We start from the raw sequence: 21,541 nt of genomic DNA, 5'->3' as shown, positions 1-21,541 counted from the left end.
AGAAGCCAGACTGCCGGCTCCAGAGGATGAGATTCCTTTAAGTAACATACTTTTGCCTTCTGAGTAACTTCCTCTTCCTACCCAAAGCTTCCCAGAATTGTACAGGACTGTCCCTCCCTCCACCCTCCTCCCACTTCCCTCTCCTAGGGGGTTCCCTGTGTGTGGTGGACCAGGCCATCCTCTGGGCCTCCACCCCAGTGTCATTAATGGGAAGCCCCAGTTTGTGGCTGCGCCCTGACCCTGCTGTCTGTCCAGGCCACCCAGGTCAGCAGGCCAGGGTCCTGGGGACTGGCCGGCTTCGTGGGGAGCAGATGCTACAGGTCCTCCTGCAGAGATCGCACCTCTAATCCTACCCAGCCCCTCCCTGGTTTGGCTTTTCCTATTTTTTCTGTTTCGTCATTTTTAATTTTCATCTTTTGGGGGGGGGCACTGGGGATGGAACCCAGGGGCATTCTATCTCCAAGATATACCCTCAGCCCTATTTATTTTATTTTATTTTATTTTATTTTATTTTATTTTATTTTATTTTATTTTTGTGGTACTGGGGGTAGAACCCAGGGGATTTTCTACCTCTGGGCTATACTCCCAGACCTATTTTTTTATATTTTATTTGGAAACAGGGTCTCACTAAGTTGCTGAGAGCCTCACTAAGCAGCTGAGGCTGGCTTCAAACCTGTGCGATCCTCCTGTCTCAGCCTCCCAAGCACGGGGATTACAAGCGTACGCCACCGTGCCTGGCTCTATTTTATTTTTATTTTGAAACAGGGTCTCACTAGGTTGATGAGAGTCTCACTCCTTCCTGAGGCTGTCCTCGAACCTGTGATCCTCCTGTCTCAGCCTCCCAAGTACTGGAATTACAGGCATGTGTCACAATGCCTGGCTTACTTTTTTTCTTTTTCTTTTTTTTTTTTTTTTTTTTTTTGGTTATACTAGGAATTGAACCCAGGGGCATTCTATCTCTGAGCTACATCTCCAGCCCTTCTCATTTGTTTATTTTGTTTGTTTTGAAACAGGGACACTGACCTTGAACCTGTGATCCTCTTGTCTCAGCCTCCCAAGTATTGGGATTATAGGTGAGCACCAACCAGCTTGGCTTTTGATTTCCATCTTGATAAGAAGGTCCTGATGGCGTCAGAGGACAAGTCAGAGGACAAATCACACCTTAACTTCGGTGTCCATATCGACTCCACTGAAACAACACCTTTGATAGTTCCACTGTATATCTAAGTCAAAAAGGTAGCCCCTTCTGGGCAGCGTCTCCAGTCATCTCTCCCCACCCTCCCAGCCTCTGCCCCACACAGGTGGGATCCGTGTGGCCTTAGGTCATTTCCCCTCTCAGCAACACTATTATCATCAACTTTGTTTTCCCAAAGAGGACCTGAGACACAGAGAGGTTAATTAATTTGTCCAAGGGTGCACAGCTGGTCAGGGTATAGACCATTTGGCTTGGCCCTGTGGCCACAGTGCCCAGCTATGCTCTCCTAGACCAGGCCTGACCTTGTCACTATGGTTCCTCAGGCTCACTCAAACACCTGGCCCAAAGCCGGTCGTGGTGGCGCACGCTTGTAATCCCAGCATTTGGGAGGCTGAGACGGGAGGATCGCAGTTCGTGGACAGCCTCAGCTACTTAGTGAGGCCCTCTGCAACTCAGTGAGACCCTGTTTCAAAATAAAGAATAAAAAATAGGGCAGGGGGAGTAGCTCAGAGGTCAAATGCCCCTGGGTTCTATCCCCAAACCCGCAAAACAAACAAACAAACAAACAAAAATAAAACCACCTGGCCCAGATAGCAGGGGGAAGATGGGGCTGAGGTCCAGCCCCGAGCCAAACCCCTGTTCATGACCATCAAGGGCACTGGTAGTACTTGGGAGGTTGAGTCAGGAGGATCACAAGTTAGAGGCAGCCTTGGCAACTTAGCAAGACCCCATCTCAGAGTAAAAACATAAAAAGGAGGGTTTTCTAAGCCACCTGAGCTCAGGTGAAGTGTCCATCTCTGTCCCCTGCCCTCCAGACCCCACTTCCCCAGGGCAGTTTCCCCTTGGGTCTCAGCTCTTTTCTCTCTACCCCACTCCCTTCTAGGGGTCCCCTCTGCCCTGGACGGCTGTGCTGACCTCAGCTGATATCTCAGCATGATCATCTTCCCCCAACATATGGCCATCAACAGCGGCCACGGGAGCCACTACCAGACACTGGACAGAGAGGCACTAACGGGCTCCGGGAAGAGAGGACCTCCCAGAAGCACTGGCAATTCTGCAGTAACTGAACTGGGGGTGTCTGAACTCAGTGCCTAGATGCCCAATATTCTTATACTATGTGGTCCCCCACCAAAGGACAGACAGACCTGGCGGCCCCTCCCTGAGGTCAGTGCCTGAGGCTACACCCTGCTGCTTTTTTGTAGTTTTAACAATGAAACAGAGAGCGGGGCACGGTGGTGCACGCTTGCAATCCCAGCATTCGTAATTCCAGCATTTGGGAGATTGAGACAGGAGGATTCGGGTTCGAGGACAGCCTCAGCTACTTAGTGAGGCCCTCCGCAATTTAGTGAGACCCTGTTTCAAAATAAAGAATAAAATATAGGGCTGGGGGTGTAGCTTAGAGGTAGAATGCCCCTGGGTTCCATCCCTAGTACCACGGAAAGAAAGAAAGAAAGAAAGAAAGAAAGAAAGAAAGAAAGAAAGAAAGAAAGAAAGAAAGAAAGAAAGAGAAAAGAAACAGAGGACCCTGTAGGCAAGACCTGGGGTGCAGGTGTGTGTGGTGGTGGGGGTCTCGGGTTCCAGGAGAGTAAGGTGAGCAAGGGATCCTGGGAACCAGGAGTTAGTTTCAGTGGTACTTGGGGGACAGTGCGCCCAGCGGGACAGAGGCTGGAGTGTCTATGAAGCTGCTGGGTGTGGCTTAGGAGGGTCTGGATTCCTAGTAGGTGGTGCTAAGAGTTGATTGGCTTTCACCTTGAGCCCAGCTCAGGCTGGTCTAGGCTTCATGCAGGCTGAGGCTCTTTTGTCCAGATGGGTAGGTGGTTTATGTTTCATGTTGGATCTCCGATGCCTGGACCCCTCGTTGGGCCAGACAGGGTGGACTAAGTCCCCAGGTAGAGGGGACTTGAGATGGACCAGAGTCATGAGAGCCCAGGTCCTGCTTCACCCCAGCCCCTCCACCTGCTGTCCCCTGAGGAGCTGAGTCCAGGGAAGCACTTTGCTGAGGGTGTTCCTGTGGCTTTCCAGAGCCGTGGGGCCCGGATATCCAGGGACACCGGAGCAGAGCTGGGGTCAGGTGCTCCGCTTCACCTACCTGACCCTGCAGCGCACCCTGGGCCGGCACCGTGCAGCACACAGCCCAGGCCCACCTGCGCCCTGTGAACTGCTGCACGGAACCCGGGCGAGCGTTTGAAGTGTTTTTATTCGAAAATAGATAAAAGAATAGGGAGCGAGGAGGGCCGTCTAGATGGAAATGCTGTTCTCGATCAGCACCGGGTCCAGGTAGTAGTAGGGAATCTCCAGGCACCGGTTGCGCTGGCGGATGTAGTGTGAGATCTGGGCCAGGCGCTGGCGGAAGGTCTCCATGCTCCTCCGCGGGGCGTCCTCCACGAAGTGGATGTCGGGGAAGTGGCCCAGGGGCCGCTGCGGGCACAGAACCCGCGTTGGGATGAAGCCGGGCCCACCCGACCCGCTTTGCTGTCACAGACCTTCCGCTCAGCAGCCCGCTGCCCCCAAGCTCCCCGCCCTTGGCCCCCCAGGCCGTCCTGGACCCCCACTATGCACCGTCCTGCACGCCGCACCTTGTCATCAGGCTCACGACTCAGAGTCCACAGGACCAAGAGCACAATGCAAGTGGTCTTCACATCCGGCAACGTGTCCAAGAAGATCTCCTGAGTGGTCAGCCCCTTGACCTGCATCGGCGGGTTCCGCATGGAGGACGGGAAGTTGGGCATCCAGGAGGTGTACTCCAGCTAGAAGTTGGGTACAGGAGGGGCTCTGGGTCAGAGAACGCCCCAGGGTTCCCAACCACCCTCTCTCCCAAGGTTGACTTGGGGCTGAGTGGGGCTGGTTGCTTTACACTGGAAGCCCCAGAGCTGATGTTGGGATGGTTTGGGGTGGAGATGCTGGGCCTAGGATTTCAGCTGAGACATGGGGTTGAGGGAGGGGGACTCCATGTTGAGGCTGGACTAGGGATGGCTGAGGTTGGGTTTGAGATTGGGTCAGAAGGGCTGGGGTTCCTGAGCACAGGTACCTGGCCTGTGTTGACAGCTGCGTGTCGGGCAGAGCAGGTGTACATGACGATGGTGACATATCGTATCAGCTCAGGCACGGTGCGCAAGCAGGTGGGGAAGCCTGAGGGAAAGAAGGAGCCCGAGGCATCAGTCCTGCCCCAGTGCTGGGTGTCCAGCAGAGGGCGCCTGTCTGATCAACGCGTTATCTAAGATGCTGCCTGGGTACCACACCTCATCCTGTGTGCTCTGGCCTCTTGTGGCCACCAGCCCAACTCCCCAAATCTGAACCACAAGGCTGGGGGAAGGGCTCAGTTGGACCAGGCTAGATGTCCTCACAGGCTGCTGTGGGCACCTTGCCTGAATGAGGGGGCATCCCTCCTTTTGGAAGAGTCCTGGTTTCCCTGCCCTGACTCAGCCATATCCCTCGCCTCCCTCTCTGGAGACTCACTCCAGATGGGGTTTTCAGTAGCTCTTCCTGAGCCTCACACCTGCTCCCTGCCAAGCTGCTGGTGTCTTTCCTGTAAACCCAGGTGAGGCGGCCAGCCAAGGTTGCCATGGTAACCCCAATAACAAAAGCCCCACACATTCAAATGAGACTCGTTGTTTTCCTCCCAAACCGCCCCCCTTCCCGGCCCCTAGCTCAAGGGATGACACATACCACCCACCCAGTTGCAAAAGCCCCAAACCTGGGCGTCACCTTGGGCCCCTCCCTCGCCCCATCCCACCCCCATCACCAAACCCAAACCACTTACCCGGTCCTGTCATTTCTAGCCCCTGAATAGCACTGGAATTTTTTGCATACCCTCAGCCCTCATCCTAGTCAGGTCCCCAGCACCTCTTTCCTGGACACTGTAACAGCTTCCCACTCATGTCCTGACCAGCAGTGCAGACTGATATGCTAAAATGCAAGCCCGGTCTCCTGGCAAACCTCTCGATGGCCCCTCTGGTGCCTGAGGAAATTCTAAACTCCTTCAGCAGGCTGGACACCTGGTCCCTGCTAGCGGCTTCAGCCTGAGCCCACCAGGAGCCTGCCTACCTCCACCCTGGAGACAGGGAACGGATCCTAGAAAGCAGATCCCGGAATTCACTGTGCCGTCTCTGGCTTTGGGGCCTTTGCACATGTAGCTCTCCTGGGCCTCCCCCCACCCACCCCGCCATCTCATGATATCATCTTATAACCATGCTGTCTCAGGCTAGCCTCCTCATCCTGCAGGTCTTAGATGATAGTCAAGAAGTCTGAGCTCAGCTAGATCTTGGCTCACTGCTCTCCACGCCCGTCCTAACTCCACCAGCCCAGCATCACACTAAATATTTGCCAAGTGTGTGGCCAGGTGGCATGCCCACCCCTGTCCTGCGGCTTGCCACCCTGTGCTGGAGCCAGCCAGCTCCCCATCAGCCCCCCCAGCCCCCAGAGGCTCTCTCCTTATCGATTGGAACTCATGCCCCATTTCTCAGTCCACAAAAGCTTATTTCTAGAATGAGGGACGGGGATCCCTGTAGGTTTCTGCAGAGATGGTGCAGAGATGTCTGAACCCGAGCTCAGACAGATACCCATGGTGGACCATATTTTCTTCCCCAGCATTTCTGAGATGCCGCTGCTCCAGCCAGACCTGCCTGGGGACCACCCACCCCCAAGCCCCAGGTCTCCCCTGATCTTCGCACCCATACCTGAGCTCTCGCGCCCTAGAAGGCACTCCTTGAATATCTCCTGCACCCAGCACTGCAATTCCGGGTCACCCTCCACATCTGCGTCACTCGGGTAATAATAGGTGATGACCTCTGTCACATACCTGACCAGGGGACATGGCCTCAGTTTGGAGCCTCCCCCACCCGTAACCCTGCTTGTCCCAGCTGTCCCAAGTTGCCCTGACCACGGTTGGCCCCAGAGCTGTCCCCATCCTGTGGGGAAAAGGTAGATAGGGTGGCTTGGCAAAGTCAGAGGACACGCAGATCAAGACCCCCCTAAGGATCAGGTGAGCCCCCTCCCCCAAGGTCTGGCCAGCAAAGGTGGGCTGGGGCCCAAAGCAAGGAAGAAGCCCATCTGGCCTAAGCACAGAGTCCAGACCCTGTCCCCAGCCCCCGGGAGGTGACACCCAAGCTCAGGTCTTTAAGCGCTCCCATACCACCAACACCCCAGTGCCGTCCTGAATGCCGTCCACGGCTGCCCCGATCTCACCTCTCCATCGCGTACCACACCGCCAAGCTGTCGTCGCGGAAGTAATACCCAGGCAGGTCCTGCACCCCACGCTCCACAAAGTCATTGGGGACATAAAGGCTGTCGTAGGTGAGCTGTGACAGGGCCCGGACCATCACCTGGGCAAAGCCCTCCAGGCCCAAGGACATGGCCTGCGAGGGAGGAGACAGAGCCTGCAGCTTGCTGGGCAGCCCGGCAAAGCAGACCCTCGAGGACTTTGGCAGGGCCACAGGCCCACCCATGAGCTTCCACACTCCCGTCCCACACGCCCAGCCCCTGCTTCTGCACCCTTCTAGACACCGCACTCACTTTATTTTTTTTATTATTATTATTATTATTATTATTATTATTATTATTATTGTGTGTGTGTGTGTGTGTGTGTGTGTGTGTGTGTGGTACTGGAGTTCCTGGAAGCCCTTCTACCTCCGGGCCATGCTCCCAGACCTATTTTTTAATATTTTTCTTTGGAAACAGGGTCTCTTAAGCCAGCGTGACTGGCTTTGAACCTGCGCGATCCTCCTGTCTCCGCCTCCCAAGCGCAGGGATTACAAGCGTGCGCCACCACGCCCGGCCACCGCACTCACTTTAACCGGCCCCCATCCAAGATCCAAAGATAAGAGGGAAGGAAATCCTACTTTTAGTCTAACTACAAAGGCCTGCGGAAGCATCTTCCTGGGGCCGGCGCCTGCCGTCTTACCCTGGCAGAGAGGCCTCCCTCATTGAGCAGGAGGGCCCGCCCAATGCTGTTGATCTGCACCGTGTAGCGGGTGTGGGGGATGAGGAGCTGGGCAGGAAGCAAAGACAGGAGAGAGCTGAGGTCGGTCGCCTCCAGAGGAGCTTGCACCCCTCTTCTGGGGCCCAGATCCTCCAGGCCCCTTCCCCTGACCCGTACCTTGTACAGGGGGTGGCACATGGGCAGCTGTCTTATCAGAGCCAGGCAGAAGGCCTCGGCGATGAGGTGGGTCTCCAGCAGGTGGGAGATGGCCTCGTGGCTGTAGAACTCCGCATAGCGCACCCACGTCTTGGCCAGCAGCCAGTCCCACTCGGAATCGCTGGGCAGGAAGATGGGGCAGTCGGGCCCAGGGGTCTGGCTGAGCTGAGCATGAGGCAAACAGGGAGGGTAAGGTCAGGGTAGAGACCCTCACACTCAAAAGCCCTCATGGTCCAGGTGTGGTGGATTATGCTTATAATCCCAGAATTTTGGGAGGCTGACACGGGAGGATCATGGGTTCGAGGCTACCTTAAGCTACTTAGTGAGTCCCTCTGCAACTCAGTGAGACCCTGTTTCAAAATAAAGAATAAAAGAAAAAACAAAGGGCTGGGAGTGTAGCTCAGAGGTAGAATGCCCCTGGGTTCCATCCCCAGTACCACAAGAAATAAATGTGCTCACTACCTGGAGTGCCCCCCACCCACCATGTCCCACCTGGCAGCTTCTGCTCCTTCGTGTGTTTGTGTGTGTGTGTGTGTGTGTGTGTGTCTGTCTGTCTGTCTGTCTATCTGTCTAGTACTAGGATTGAATCCAGGGACATTCTACCTCCGAGCTACAACACCAGCCCCAATTTAGTTTTTATTTTGAAACTGGATCTCGCTAAGTTATTGAGAGTCTCATTACGTTGCTGAGCTTGGTCTCAAACCTGTGATCCTCTTGTCTCAGCCTCCCAAGTACTGGAATTACAGGCATGTGTCACCAGGCCCGGCTCTCCTCAGTCTTTAAGAAGCAGCTCACAAGCGGCCCCTTCTCAGAAGGCCACCACATTCAAGTGTGCAGGTGGCACAGGCCCTGGGTGGGGTGGGGTGACACTTAGATGAGACCTGAACTGTTCCATTAATGACCGACAGCATCCAGATGTGGCCCAGGGCTCCGGAGGCCTGCCTTTTCCTAAGCTGCGCTTTAACCTGTGGGGGAATCTCTGATAGAGAACAATTCTTCCCTCTCCTGCAGGCCAGACTGCCCAGGCAGCAGCGAAGCCTGAGGCACTCAGACCTGTCAGCAGAAGCCTGGCGTACAGCGGAAGCTGTTTTTAATCTTCATTCCTTCCTTCTTTCCTTCCTTCCTTTTTTTTTTTTTTTTTTTTTTTTTTTTTTTTTTTTTTTTGGTGGTGGTGGTGGTTGTACCCAGGGACATTCTGCTTTTTAATTTTTATTTTATTTTTGTGGTCTGGAAATTAAACCCAAGGGCATTCTACCTCTAAGCTAGCTAGCTAGCTAGCTAGCTAGCTATTTATTTATTGGTGGTGGTACTGGGAGTGGAACCCAGAGGCTTTCTACCTCTGGGCTATACTCCCAGACCTATATTTTATATTTTATTTGGAAACAGGGTCTCACTAAATTGCTGAGAGCCTCACTAATTAGCTGAGGCTGGCTTCGAACCTGTGCGATCCTCTTGTCTCAGCCTCCTAAGCGCGGTGATTACAAGCGTGTGCCACCACGCCTGGCTATTTTATTTTTTATTTTGAAACAGGACCTCACTAAGCTGCTGAGGCTGGCCAAAAAACTGTGATCCTTGAAGTGAACCTTTCAAGAACTAGGATTACAGGTATATGCCACCATGCCCAAATTAATTTTAATTTAATTTAATTTAGAGGGTTTTTTTTTTTTGCGGCACTGGGGATTAAATGTAGAGGCATTCTACCTCCAAATTAAACCCCCATAGGCCGGGCGTGGTGGCACACCCTTGTAATCCCCACACTTGGGAGGCTGAGACAGGAGGATTGCGCAGGTTCGAAGCCAGCCTCAGCTACTTAGTGAGGCTCTCAGCAACTTAGTGAGACCCTGTTTCCAAATAAAATATAAAATGGGTCTGGTAGTATAGCCCAGAGGTAGAAAGCCTCTGGGTTCCACCCCAGTACCACACAAAAAAATTAAAAAATTAAAAAATTATACCCCCAGCCTGATTTGATTTCTAATTTGGAAACAGAATCTCAAGGCTGGCTTCCAACCTCTGATCCTTCTGTCTTAGCCCGCCAGGTACTGGGATTACAAGTGTATACCACCACACCTGGCCTCCAGTTTAATGTATTTTTGAACCAGAGTCTAAATTGCTAGGCTGGCCTAGAGCCTGCAATCCTGCTGTCTCCGCCTTCAAGCATTGGGATTATAGGCATATACCACCACAGTAGGCTGAGCTATTTTTGTTTTTATTGTTAGGTTCTAGGGATTGAACCTAGAGGCATTACACCACTGGACCACACCCCCAGCCTTTTATTTAATTAATTAATTAATTTTTGCGGTACTGAGGATGGGATCCAGGGGCATTGAACCTCTGAGCTACACCCCCAGCCCTATTTTTTTTTATTCTTTTTTTTTTTTTTTTTTTTTGGTGGTACTGGGGTTCCTGGAAGCCCTTCTACCTCCGGGCTACACTCCCAGACCTATTTTATATTTTATTTGGAAACAGGGTCTCCTAAGCCAGCGCGCGCGGCTGGCTTCGAACCTGCGCGCTCCTCCTGCCTCCCAAGCGTGGGGATTACAAGCGTGCGCCACCACGCCCAGCTTTATTCTTTATTTTAAAGCAGGGTCTCACTGAGTTGCAAACGGCCTCACTAAGTAGCTGAGGCTGTCCTTGAACCTCGATCCTCCTGTCTCAGCCTCCCGAATGCTGGGATTACAAGCGTGCGCCACCACGCCAGGCTTTTTTAAAAATTTGAAACAGGGTCTTGATAAGTTATCATTCACTGGCCTTGAACCTGCAATTCTCCTACCTCAGCCTCCCAAATACGGCTACTGGCACAGATGGGACATGCACAAGCACAGGCATATTCTCAAATGCACACACAGGAACAGAGGGGTTACACATGCGTGCGTACACACACTGGCATGGACATGCATACTTGCGCAGATGCAGACTCATAGGGGGACACGAGTACACCCAGGCTCACACTCTCGCAGGGGGGCACACTTGCTCGTGCACACACACATATGTGCACACCGGGAACACTTATGCACATGGGTTTCAGCTCACACAGCAGCCCCGCCTGCACCCAGGCACCTGGATGGCAATGGGCATCATCTTCCCCTGGGGGTTGAAGTGCAGCAGGCAGAGGGGCGCGCAGTGATGCTGCTTGTGGCCGTTGAGCTCCACGGTGGGGATGCCCTCCAAGATGTGGTAGTCTGCCAGGTAAATGTTCCCCTTCTGGAGAGGAGCCACAATAGGTAGGCAGGTAGGTACCAACACAGAGCACCCATGACCACGGAGCGCACCGGCCTTGGGGCTCGGTGATTGGACAAGGATGGGGAGCGGGGATGTGGGCGTGGAAGGGATGCAGGTGGCCTCAGAGGTGGGGAGACATAGGGATGCCCGAGAAGGGGGCAGGAAAGCTGGCCAGGGCCTCTGACCAACAGGGTCTCACCTCCAACTCTGCTTGCAGGCACGTTCCCTCACCCAGGAACGGGCCCACCATGTCATCTGTGACGGGGAACTTGTCGGGGATCTGTGTGCAGCGGCGGATCAGGCCTGGGTTGATGCCGTTGAGATACTGGTACCCAAAGAAGGTGTCCTCGGTCCAGTGCTCAGCCACATACTCTGTGTGTGCGTGGGGGGGTGGGGACACAGCTGCATCACAATGTGATCCAACCTCCCTCGGGGACATAGAGACATGGGCAAAAGAGGACAGTGGGCACCAAGAGACTCAGAGGAGAAAACTAAGTTCCCAGCTCTGCCTTGAGTGGCGGGAGGGGACCCAGGTGATATTTTCCAAGAGCCCCCAGAGGGTGCCCCACCTGAGTCTGAAATTCTCACGGCCCCCTCTAGCATCCCCCTGACCCTGGTGAGGGGCCTGCCTCTTGCGCCAGAGACCACCCACTGCTTCTTGTTCTATTGTGACGCCCCACCCCATACCAGAAATGACAGTCTTGGTAGCAGGAAAAATATTCTTAATCTCCTTTAGACTCTTCCACGAACGTTTGCTGTCCACCAGGCCTCGGAGTTTGAAAGCCAGTGACCTAGGAGGTAGTATAGAGAGAGACGGCCAGTCAGAGAGGCTGCCAGGTATGCTAGGACAGCTGAGTGCCAACCACCCACTGAGGCCTTTGGGTGCCTTGAATCTCAAGGTCCCTGGGTCCCCGTATCTTAAGGTTTTTGTGTCTTTAGGTCTCCCGTCTCTGTTATCAAGTCTCGGGTCTCAGGTGTTCTTTCTTTCCTTCTTTTTTCTCTCTTTCTTTTTTTTGGGGGTGGGAGAGTAGTATGGATTGAACCCAGACACGTTCTACCTCTAAATTACACTTCCAGCTCTATTTTATTTGGAAACAGGGTCTCATTAAGTTGATGGAGCCTCACTGAGTTGGTGAGGCTGACTTTTCTAACCTGTCATCTTCCTTTCTCAGCCTCCCAAGTACTGGAATTGCAGACATGTTCCACCATGCTTATTTTATTTTTTTTATTTTATTTTTTGAGGGTCTGGGGATGGAATCCAGGGGAATTCGACCTCCAAGCTACACCCCCTACCCTATTTTTTATTCTTTATTTTGAAACAGGGTCTCACTAAGTTGCAGAGGGCCTCACTAAGTAGCTGAGGCTGTCCACGAACCACAATCCTCCGGTCTCAGCCTCCCGAATGCTGGGATTACAAGCGTGCACCATCACCCCTGGCTTTATTTTATTTTATTTTATTTTATTTGGTGGTACTAGGGTTCCTGGAAACCCTTCTACCTCCGGGCTACACTCCCAGACCTATTTTATATTTTTATTTGGAAACCGGGTCTCTTAAGCCAGCGAGGCTGCCTTCGAACCAGCGTGATCCTCCTGTCTCCGCCTCCCAAGCGCGGGGATTACAAACATGCGCCACCACGCCTAGCTTATTTTTTTATTTTTGAAACCAGGTCTCACTAAATTCTGAGGGCCTCATTAAGTTGCTGAGGCTGGCTTCGAACCTGTGATCTTCCTGTCTCAGCCTCCCAAATACTGGGATTACAGGCATACACTACCTTGGCCTGCTGAGTCTCAGGTTTTCTAGTCTGTAGCTCTTGCTGCCTTCCTGGTGATTCCAACCTCCAGGGCTATCCTGGGGGTCGGGGGCAAGGACTGGACCATCTTGGCAGGAGACCTCTGTCGCCCCTCACTCACACATACTCACATGGGCCCCAGGCGGAAGAAGAAGGAGGCTGTCTTGATGAAGGAGAAGCGGAGATTTGAGTTCAGGAACTTGGTGGCTTTAATGTTGATGAGTATCGGGAAGCCGGGAATATAGCCATTCCACCTGCAGGGAGAAGCACAGGGCTAGGTCCGGAGGGTGGGAGAAGGCAGGAGCCCGGATGTCAGCCACGGGAGGGCCGGGAGGGTCAGCCACAGCCCCGGGTCCTTACTCAGGCCTGTTGGGGTTGCGGCACCTCCGGACGGGCGGGTGGTAACTGGGAATGTGGACGTAGTTGGGCAGACCGGGAACGAAGACTCTCCAGCTGCGAGAAAGCTGAGATGGTGAGCGCAGAAGCCCGGCACCTCTGGGCCCTGGCCTCCCGCGACCCCGGCAGCCCCCTCCCCCAACCCCGCGCCCTCCCCCTCACTGGTAGAAGTCCTGCTTGGCTCGTATCTCCTCCTGTCTGTGTTCCAGAAGGATGGGGAGACAGTCATCTGCCATTGTCTTTCCTGTAGGGAGACGGAGGAGGAAGCTCAAGGACCGGACCCTCTGGTGTTTGCCCACAGCAGAGGGCAAGAGTCCAGCTCCTGCCCCCACAACCAGGTCTAACACTGCCGCCATGACTAAAGAGAGGGAAGGCCCACCCTAGAAGACGCAGGGTGCGCTCCCTGCCAGAAACCCAGGTGAGAGGGCCATCGATCCACCCTCCTCAGGCTGCGCTCTGCTGCTGGGGGAGTCTGTCAGTCTCTCTTCTAGACACACTGAAATATTAAATACCCACAATTATGGAGGACTTACTAGGCTCCACTTTTTTTTTCTTTTTCTTTTTTTCTTTTTTTCTTTTTGCGGTACTGGGGATTTGAACTCATGGGCATTCTGCCTCCAAGCTAAGCCCCCAGCCGTGTGTGTGTGTGTGTGTGTGTGTGTGTGTGTGTGTGTGTGTGTGTGTGTGTGTGGTGGTACTGGGGTTCCTGGAAACCCTTCTACCTCTAGGCTACACTCCCAGACACCTATTTTTTATATTTTTATTTGGAAACAGGGTCTCTTAAACCAGAGAGGCTGGCTTCCAACCTGCGCGATCCTCCTGTCTCTGCCTCCCAAGCACGGGGATTACAGACATGCGCTACCACACCCGGCCCCAGCCCTATTTTTTATTCTTTATTTTGAATAAAGAAACAGGTTCTCACTAAGCTGCAGAAGGCCTCACTAAGTAGCTGAGGCTGGTTGCAAATCTGCAATCCTCCCAAATACTGGGATTACAAGCATGCACCATCATGCCTGGCTTTCTTTTCTTTTCTTTTTTCTTTTTCCTTTCTTTCTCTATTTTTCTTTTCTTTTCCTTTTTTATTTCCTTTTCTTCTTTTTCTTTTCTTTCTTTCTTTTTTATTTTTATTTTTTGTACTGGGAATTGAATTGAAGCCTGAGGATTGAAGCCTGGAATCCCAGTACTTAGGAGGCCCAGAAAGAAGACTCGTAGGTCAGTCTTAGCAACTTAGTGAGTCTTTGTTTCAAAATAAAAAGTAAAATGGGGCTGGGGGTGTAGCTTGGAGGTAGAATGCACCTAGGTAGAATGCCCTAAGGGATACTCAACCTGTATATAGATGTAAAGATAGATGAAGATAAATATTCAAACATATTTTATGCATGCATATATATGTACCTATATAAACATATACATATTTAACTTTTAAAGAAAATCCATATTTCAAGATACATCTGGCCCCAATGGTTTCAGCTGAAGGACTGTACTGTCATTCCCATTTTACAAGGAGAAAACAGTCAATATTAGGCCGGGCATGGTGGCGCACAATTGTAATCCCAGCTCTTGGGAGGCTGAGACAGGAGGATCACACAGGTTCAAAGCCAGCCTCAGCTACTTAGTGAGGCTCTCAGCAACTTAGACCCTGTTTCCAAGTAAAGTATAAAATAGGTCTGGGAGTATAGCCCAGAGGTAGAAAAGCCCCTGGGTTCCATCCCCAGTACCACACCCCCCAAAAAAATAAATAAATAAAAAATAAAAAACAGTCAATATTAGGTAGGAAAAGGCAGCGAGGATAGGATTTGACTCATATCAGGCAGCTTTGACCCCCCGGACCCCACCCCATCCAGTAACAATAGGTTCCTGAGGTTAGCTCCTCTGTGCAGAGAGGGTGCAGAGGCTTAGAAAAATGTAGAAATGTGCCCAGATCTCCAGGCTCATCTTTCTCCAGCAGCCTGACTGGTTGTCCCCAGGCAGCCTCGCCCAGTCCCTGAGACCCTCACTACCCCTCTCTGGCCCTCCCCCATCTGCCCCAGCTCTCCCTTCATCTGGGCAAACGGTGCCCCCTGGAGTGGTACAGCCCAGAGCCCCAACTTGGCTTCCTCCCTGGGGCAGGGGCCTCACTCCTTCGATGGCCCAGCGGGTGACTCAGGTCTCCCTGCTGTTGCACAGCCGCTGACCCGCCCAACCCCATTCCTGCCCAGCCACCTAGCGTCATCCTCCAGCCTCCTGCCTCCGTGACATGGAAGATGAGCAGGCTGCGTGGTGATTTCCAACGAGACTCTCGCCCTGGCATCGTGTCCTCCCAGGCCTGCCTCTCTCTGCCCTCATCTCCCGGGAGAAGACCTCACCACAAGGGAGCGGGGAGGGTCAGCTGCGGGGAGGGTGGAGGATGACCACTACCTCAGAGACGTGGCAGCAGCTCAGGGAGGAGCCAGGGGACAGTCCTCACACAGCAGCCACGTTTAGGAAGCTGACCCTGGAGGTCAGACCGAGGGTTCTGGCAGGGACAGATGTGTGATGCGCAGGTGCTTGGGTTTGAGTCCTCTTCCATGGGAGGAAGCATACAACCTCGAGAACGGCTGGGCAGCCCTGACCCACTGCCAGGAGTAACTGGGCCTCCTATGGGAGCAGGCAGACCCTTACTAGACAAAGGGGGCTTTGGGAACAGCTGTGAGCCCTATAAGAGAAGTATGGTGCCCTGTTAGGGTAGCAAAGGGTAGTGACTCAGCAACTTACTGAGCCTATCTTTCCTTCTTTTATTTTTTCTTTGCCTTTCTGCCTGCCTGCCTTCCTCCTTCTTTCTTTCTTTCTTTCTTTCTTTCTTTCTTTCTTTCTTTCTTTCTTTCTTTCTTTCTTTCTTTGCTCTTTCTTTCTTTATTCTTTCTTTCAACTTTCTTCCTGTGTGTGGTACTGGGGCTTGAACCCAGGGGAATTCTGCCTCTGAGCAGAATTCTGCCTCAATTCTAATTTTTTATTTCTTACTTTGAAACAGGGTCTCCCAGCCGGGCGTGGTGGCGCACGCTTGGTAATCCCAGCATTCGGGAGGCTGAAACCGGAGTTTCACGGTTCGCGGACAGCCTCAGCTACTTAGTGAGGCCCTCTGCAACCTAGTGAGACCCTGTTTCAAAATAAAGAATAAAAAATAGGGCAGGGGGTGTAGTTTGGAGGTCAAATGCTCCTGGGCTCCATCCCCAAAAACCCTCAAAAAAAAGAAAAAAGAAAAAAGAAACAGGGTCTCCCTAAGTTGCTGAGGCTGGCTGCAAACCTGCGATCCTTCTATTTCAGCTGCCCAAGTATTAGGATTCCAGGTGTGTGCTACCACACCTGGCTGAGACCCTGTTTCAAAATTAAAATTAAAATGAGGCTAGGGGTGTAGCTCAGAGGTAGAATGCCCTTGGGTTCATGCCTCAGTACAACAAAAGAAAGAAAGAAAGAAAGAAAGAAAGAAAGAAAGAAAGAAAGAAAGAAAGAAAGGCAGAGGGAGAGAGAGAGAGAAAATGAGTGAAGGAAAGAAAAAGAAAAAAGCCATAGTACTGGGTAGGTAGCTCAGTGATACAGTGCACGCTTAGCATTTCCGAGACCCTGGGTTCCATCCCCAGCAGTGGGAGTGGGGAAGGGGAGAGAGAAAGAGAGAGAAGAAAGAGAAAGAAGAGAGCAGGGAAGAGAGAGAGAATAAGAGCAGAGCATCCAAGGCCATGGTGCCTGGAAAACTGAAATCAGCAGGGCTTCTGAATGGAACGAGGCTCCGCTAGAATAATGGGGCATCCTCGTAGAGTAACGGGGCATCCTGTTATGGTGACAGAATCCTACTAGAGGATCGCGGAGGCTTTGGGGGGTCACGGAACATGCTCTGTGGCATAACCAGCAAGGCATCCTAGGAGAATGACTTAGAGGAGCCAGCAGAGTGGCAGGGCGCCCTGCAGGAGGCCAGTACAGAGAGCATCATGGGGGAGGCTCTCTGCTCCCAGACCCCAGCACGCTGAGGGTGGCCCCGCGGCCTCACACACCTCCTGCTTGTTTCTTGCAGCCTGTGGCCCCAAGCTAGCCCCAGAGAAGCAGCGGTTCCTGGCCGGCTTGGCGAGAGCCTGGGGTGGCTGGGCTGGAGCTGGGGTCCTCAAAGCATGGGGTGGAGTGGGGTGGGCTCACCTGTGGCCTCCCGGAGTGCCAGGGTCTCATAGCCGTCCATCCACTGGTAGGCAGGGAAGTGGTAGACGTGGCCATCGGGGGCACAGATCTGGACGTAGTTGCAGTACCAGGGGTTCTTGGGGAAGAAGGAGTAGCGCTCTTTGTGCAGACGAATGATGATGAGTTCTCCCAGGTCCTGCTGGCACTGGACAGTGTACTCGTCCACCTGAGCAGGACACACGGCCGGCTGAGCATGCAGGACCCGCTGGCCTGGCCCCTCGCCCAGACCCCCGCCCCGACCATACAGAGGAATGTCCCTCTGCAGGCCCCCAGGTGCTCAAGAGAGGCGGGGGCTTCTCCAGCCTCCTGCGGGCCCAGGCCACCCTTCCCCCGCTTCTCAATGAAGATGTGGAAGTTCAGAAAGGGCCACGGAGATAGAGGGACCTATTCAGGTCACAAAGCAGCAGGTGGCTGGGCTGATGCAAGATGAGGACTGAAGGCCCACGAAGAGTGGCTTCCATCAACGGGGCAAGCAGGTCCCCACTGGCCAGGCTGGTCTGGTGCCATTTTAAGTCACAGAGAATCCAATGCAAATTTAAGCCAGTTATGATGCAACCGGGCTTCAGGAGAGTGAGTGCGTAAGAATGGGGGGATGAGGAGGGAGAGAAGTGAGGAGAGAGACCAGAAGGAGGGGCAAAGGGGAGACAGGGGCATAGAGTGAGCAGGAGAGGAGAGGGGACGGGCAGGGAGAGAGGGACTTATTGGAAGGGCCCAGAGACCAGCAAAGGGAGTGGGGAGCCCAGAGACCTCAGAGCTCTCCTGGCCCTCCAGCCTCTCCTGGCCGGGCTGTCCCGGGCTCCCTGCCCTGCACGCCTCCATCCCTCCCGTGCCACACGCACACACTCACCGCGCCCGTGGCAAAGTCCCTCCCGAAGTGGTTCAGACGCTGCTTGTGGCTCTCCCCTTGGGTCCCCACGATGGTCAACGAGATGGAGTCCAGCGTTCCCGACATGAGGTCCGTGCCCGTGGCCACCTTGACTTTGTAGGTGGCCATGGCTTCTCTTCAGGAGGCAAAGGGGCCTCAGACCCGGTCACTGAGCTTGGGGGTCCCACAGGAGGGGCCGAGGAAGGCAAAGGAGGCCGTACGCGGAGAGGAGTGAACGGGGCCAGCCTCCGTGGACCGCCCCAGACGAGCTGCCCGTGGCGGCCGGGATGCAAGCCAGGCGGGCTGGGCAGGGCGAGCTGGTGGCGGTGAGCAGGCGTCTGGGCGCGAGCCCAGTGGGAGCTGTGGGGAGGAACCGCAGGCAGGGCGCCCGGCCTGCCTCTGAGAGGGCGGTGGAAGATGCCAAGGCTGAAGGAGCCTTCGGGGCGTGGGAGCCCGGCCAGCTGAGCTGGGCCCCAGGGAAGTTGGGGGAGGGGGCCAGGCGGGGCCCCAGATCTTTATCAGACTAATAAGCTCCTTCCTCCCGCTGCCCCCATTGGCTACAGCGGCTGTGCTGCGCGATTGCATGGGCAGGGGTGACCTGCATCGGAGCGAGGGGAGTGGTACACACTTACCAACCAACTGGCCTGCTCCAGGAAATGGGTCCATCCCGCTGCCAGGAGGGTAGCTGGTGTTAAAGCCAAGGCTCGGGGGACGGGAGAACCACTAGAGATGCTGCCAGGAGGTGACTGGGGTCAGAGAGGGGGCATATGTTGTTTCCTCTGGGCCCAGATGAGCCAAGGAGAGGCAGGACAAGTACACAATTCGAAGACAATAGAAATCTGGGGGACAAGAATGAAGGTAAAGTGCTGAGGGTGAAGTGTGTGTTAGGTTCTGGGTTTTATCTCAGCAGTGTGCTGGAAGGCAGGCAGGCAGGCAGGAAGGAAGGAAGGAAGGAAGGGAGTGAGGAAGGGAGGGAGGATTTAAACTAAAGAGCCAGGTATAGTGGTGCATACCTGTAATCCCAGCTACTCAGGAGGATTACAAGTTTGAGATTGGTTTAGCAACCCAGCAAGACCCCGTTTTGAAGAAGAAAGACGAAGAAAGAAGGAGAAGGAGGAGGAGGAGGAGAAGAAGAAGAAGAAGAAATAATTAATTAGGCTACGTGGTGAATGAATCTTACAAAGATTCATTTGGAATACATATGGAATGTAAACCAGATATGAAAGAGTACATGCTAGTCGCGCGTGGTGACACACCCTTGTAATCCTAGTACTTGAGAGGCTGAGACAGGAGGATCACAGGTTCGCAGCCAGCCTCAGCCACCTAGTGAGGCCCTCCACAACTTAGTGAGACTCTGTTTTAAAATAAAGAATAAAAAATAGGGCTGGGAATGTAGCTCAGAAGTAGAATGCCCCGGGGTTCAATCTCCAGTTCTGCAAGGAAAAAAAAAAGAAAAGAAGGAAAAATAAAAGAAAGAGGACAAGCTTTCTTTTAATTGATACCAACTTCTAGGAGAGGCAAAACTAAGCACATCTGTACAAGCCAGGTCAGTGAGCGCCTCTAGAATGGGAGCTGTGTAGGCAGCCGGATGTGTTCTCTCTCTGGACCTGGGTGTTATATAGGGCACTTTCTGCATTTTACTACATCTATGTTATCTTTCAATTTTATGAAGGTTACACCCTTACCAGAAAGAAAAAAAAAAAAAAGATGGAGCCAGGCGTGGTGGTGCACACTTGTAATCCCCGCGCTTGGGAGGCTGAGACAGGAGGATCGCGCAGGTTCAAAACCAGCCTCAGCTACTTAGTGAGGCTCTCAGCAACTTAGTGAGACCCTGTTTCCAAATAAAATATAAAAAAAATAGGTCTGGGAGTACAGCCCAGAGGTAGAAAGCTCTGGGTTCTACCCTAGTACCACAAACAAACAAACAAACAAACAAAAAACAGATGAAGCTAAGAAGAGGGCTGGAATGAGGTTTGGCCTTCAATGAAACTTGGGTTTGTCAAGAACCAGATAACCAGCTGGCCTTTCCTTCTCTTTCTTCCTTTTATTTTATTTTTTTCTTTTTGCTTTTTTTGGTGCTGGGGATTGGTTGAACCCAGGAACATTCTACCTCTCAGCTATACCTCCAGCCCTATTATGTATTTTGAAGCAAGCTCTCTCTAGGTTACTGAAGGTCTCGCTAAGTTGTTGAGACTGGCTTCTAACCTACAATCCTCCTGGCTCAGCCTCCCAAGTACTGGGATTACAGGTGTGTATCACCATACCAGGCTGTCTGCCTTTCTTTTCTTTTCTTTCTTTCTTTCTTTTTTTTTTTTTTTGGTGGTACTGGGGGTGGAACCCAGAGGCTTTCTACCTCTAGGCTATACTCCCAGACCTTTTTTTATATTTTATTTGGAAACAGGGTCTCACTAAGTTGCTGAGAGCCTCACTGAGTAGCTGAGGCTGGCTTCGAACCTGCGTGATCCTCCTGTCTCCGCCTCCCAAGCGTGGGGATTACAAGCCTGCGCCACCACGCCTAGCTCGGCTGCCTGCCTTTTTGTCCCTTCTTTCCTCCCCCTCCCCCTCCCCCTCCTATTCCTCCTCCTCATCTCTTCTCTCTCTTTATTTCTCTTTCTCTCTTTTCCTCCCTTCCTTTCTCTCTCCTCTCTCTCTTTCTTTCTCTCTTTCCTCCATTCCACAAATGTATATAGAGCATGATGTTCTAGACATTGCAGATAACAAAGAAGAAATAAAACAGCCAGGTTGGTGGCATATGCCTATAATCCCAGAGACCCAGGAGGCTGCGGCAGGAGGAGGCTCCAGGCCAGCCTGGGTGACTTGGTGAGACTCTGTCTTAAAATAAAAAGAGCTGAGAAGGTAGCTCATGGTAGAGCTCCCCTGGATTCAATCCTTAGTACAGTTGATAGATAGACAGACAGACAGACAGACAGACAGACAGACAGACAGAAAATATACAGGACCAAGAATGTAACTCAGTGTGAGACCTGGACTCAGCCTTTAGTAGTGCAAGGAAAGAAAGGAAGGACGGAAAGAAAGAAGGGAAGAAGGAAGGAAGGAGGGAGGAGGGAGGGAAGGAAGGAAGGAAGTTAGTTGTGATGGCAGTAATCCCAGTACTTGAGAGGCTGAGACCAGAGGATCACAGTTGGCGGACAGCCTCAGCTACTAGGTGAGGCCTCCACAATTTAGCGAGACCCTGTTTCCAAATAAAGACCAAAATATAGGGCTGGGAGTGTAGCTCGAAGGTAGAATGCCCTTGGGTTCCATCCCCAGTATAGAAGAGGAGGAGGAAGTCAATAAATAAATAAAACAGACTCGAAGTTTACCGAAAAACAAGCTGGAAGAGAAGAAGAACAAGGAACTGTAAACAATAATTTGTTCACTCTAATTATGAGTAGTACATTCTCTGAAGAAAAGAAGCCTGGAGCAGGAGAAGGGCTGGAGGAGGGGACTCTGATAGGATTTCAGCAGCCATCGGACTGGAATGGGGGGGGACCGGCGCTGGATGGAGGAGGTGTCAGGACCAGATGAGGAGGGTCCCAGGTGGCGTTCCGGGGCCCAGAGAGAGTGAGGAGAGAGTCACGTCCCCATCCTCTTCTCCAGACCTGCCCTCTTCCCTCCCGCCTCCCAGGGGCGGCCCCTGCCAACCAGGAAGCACCAGTTGGTCCCCTCCCAGGCCATCAAGGGATGGTCACACAGCCCCAGGGCAAAGTTAGGGCCAAAGGGGGGCTGGGTTCTGAGATGGGAGAAGCTTCCAATAAGCT

At 52.9% G+C, this 21,541-nt stretch overlaps 1 protein-coding gene across 1 annotated transcript; it reads right to left on the bottom strand.

Annotated features, from left to right (window-relative positions):
- Window positions 1-3,433: 3,433 nt before the first annotated feature.
- On the bottom strand, window positions 3,434-17,909 carry ALOX12B (arachidonate 12-lipoxygenase, 12R type; the record flags this gene model as incomplete). The annotated part of the gene is made up of 15 exons (XM_080713460.1): window positions 3,434-3,613; window positions 3,772-3,942; window positions 4,224-4,324; window positions 5,872-5,993; window positions 6,380-6,549; window positions 7,095-7,181; window positions 7,290-7,493; window positions 10,386-10,529; window positions 10,747-10,919; window positions 11,235-11,338; window positions 12,469-12,591; window positions 12,698-12,790; window positions 12,896-12,977; window positions 16,877-17,081; window positions 17,763-17,909. 15 exons carry the CDS (start codon window positions 17,907-17,909, stop codon window positions 3,434-3,436), a joined length of 2,106 nt encoding a protein of 701 aa, XP_080569586.1.
- Window positions 17,910-21,541: the final 3,632 nt, after the last annotated feature.

The sequence above is a fragment of the Muscardinus avellanarius genome (genome assembly GCF_963383645.1).
Source record: "Muscardinus avellanarius genome assembly, chromosome: 16".
Lineage (NCBI taxonomy): Eukaryota > Metazoa > Chordata > Mammalia > Rodentia > Gliridae > Muscardinus > Muscardinus avellanarius.
Note: the sequence above shows the minus strand (reverse complement) of the source record. Positions and strands in the feature narration are given on the sequence as shown.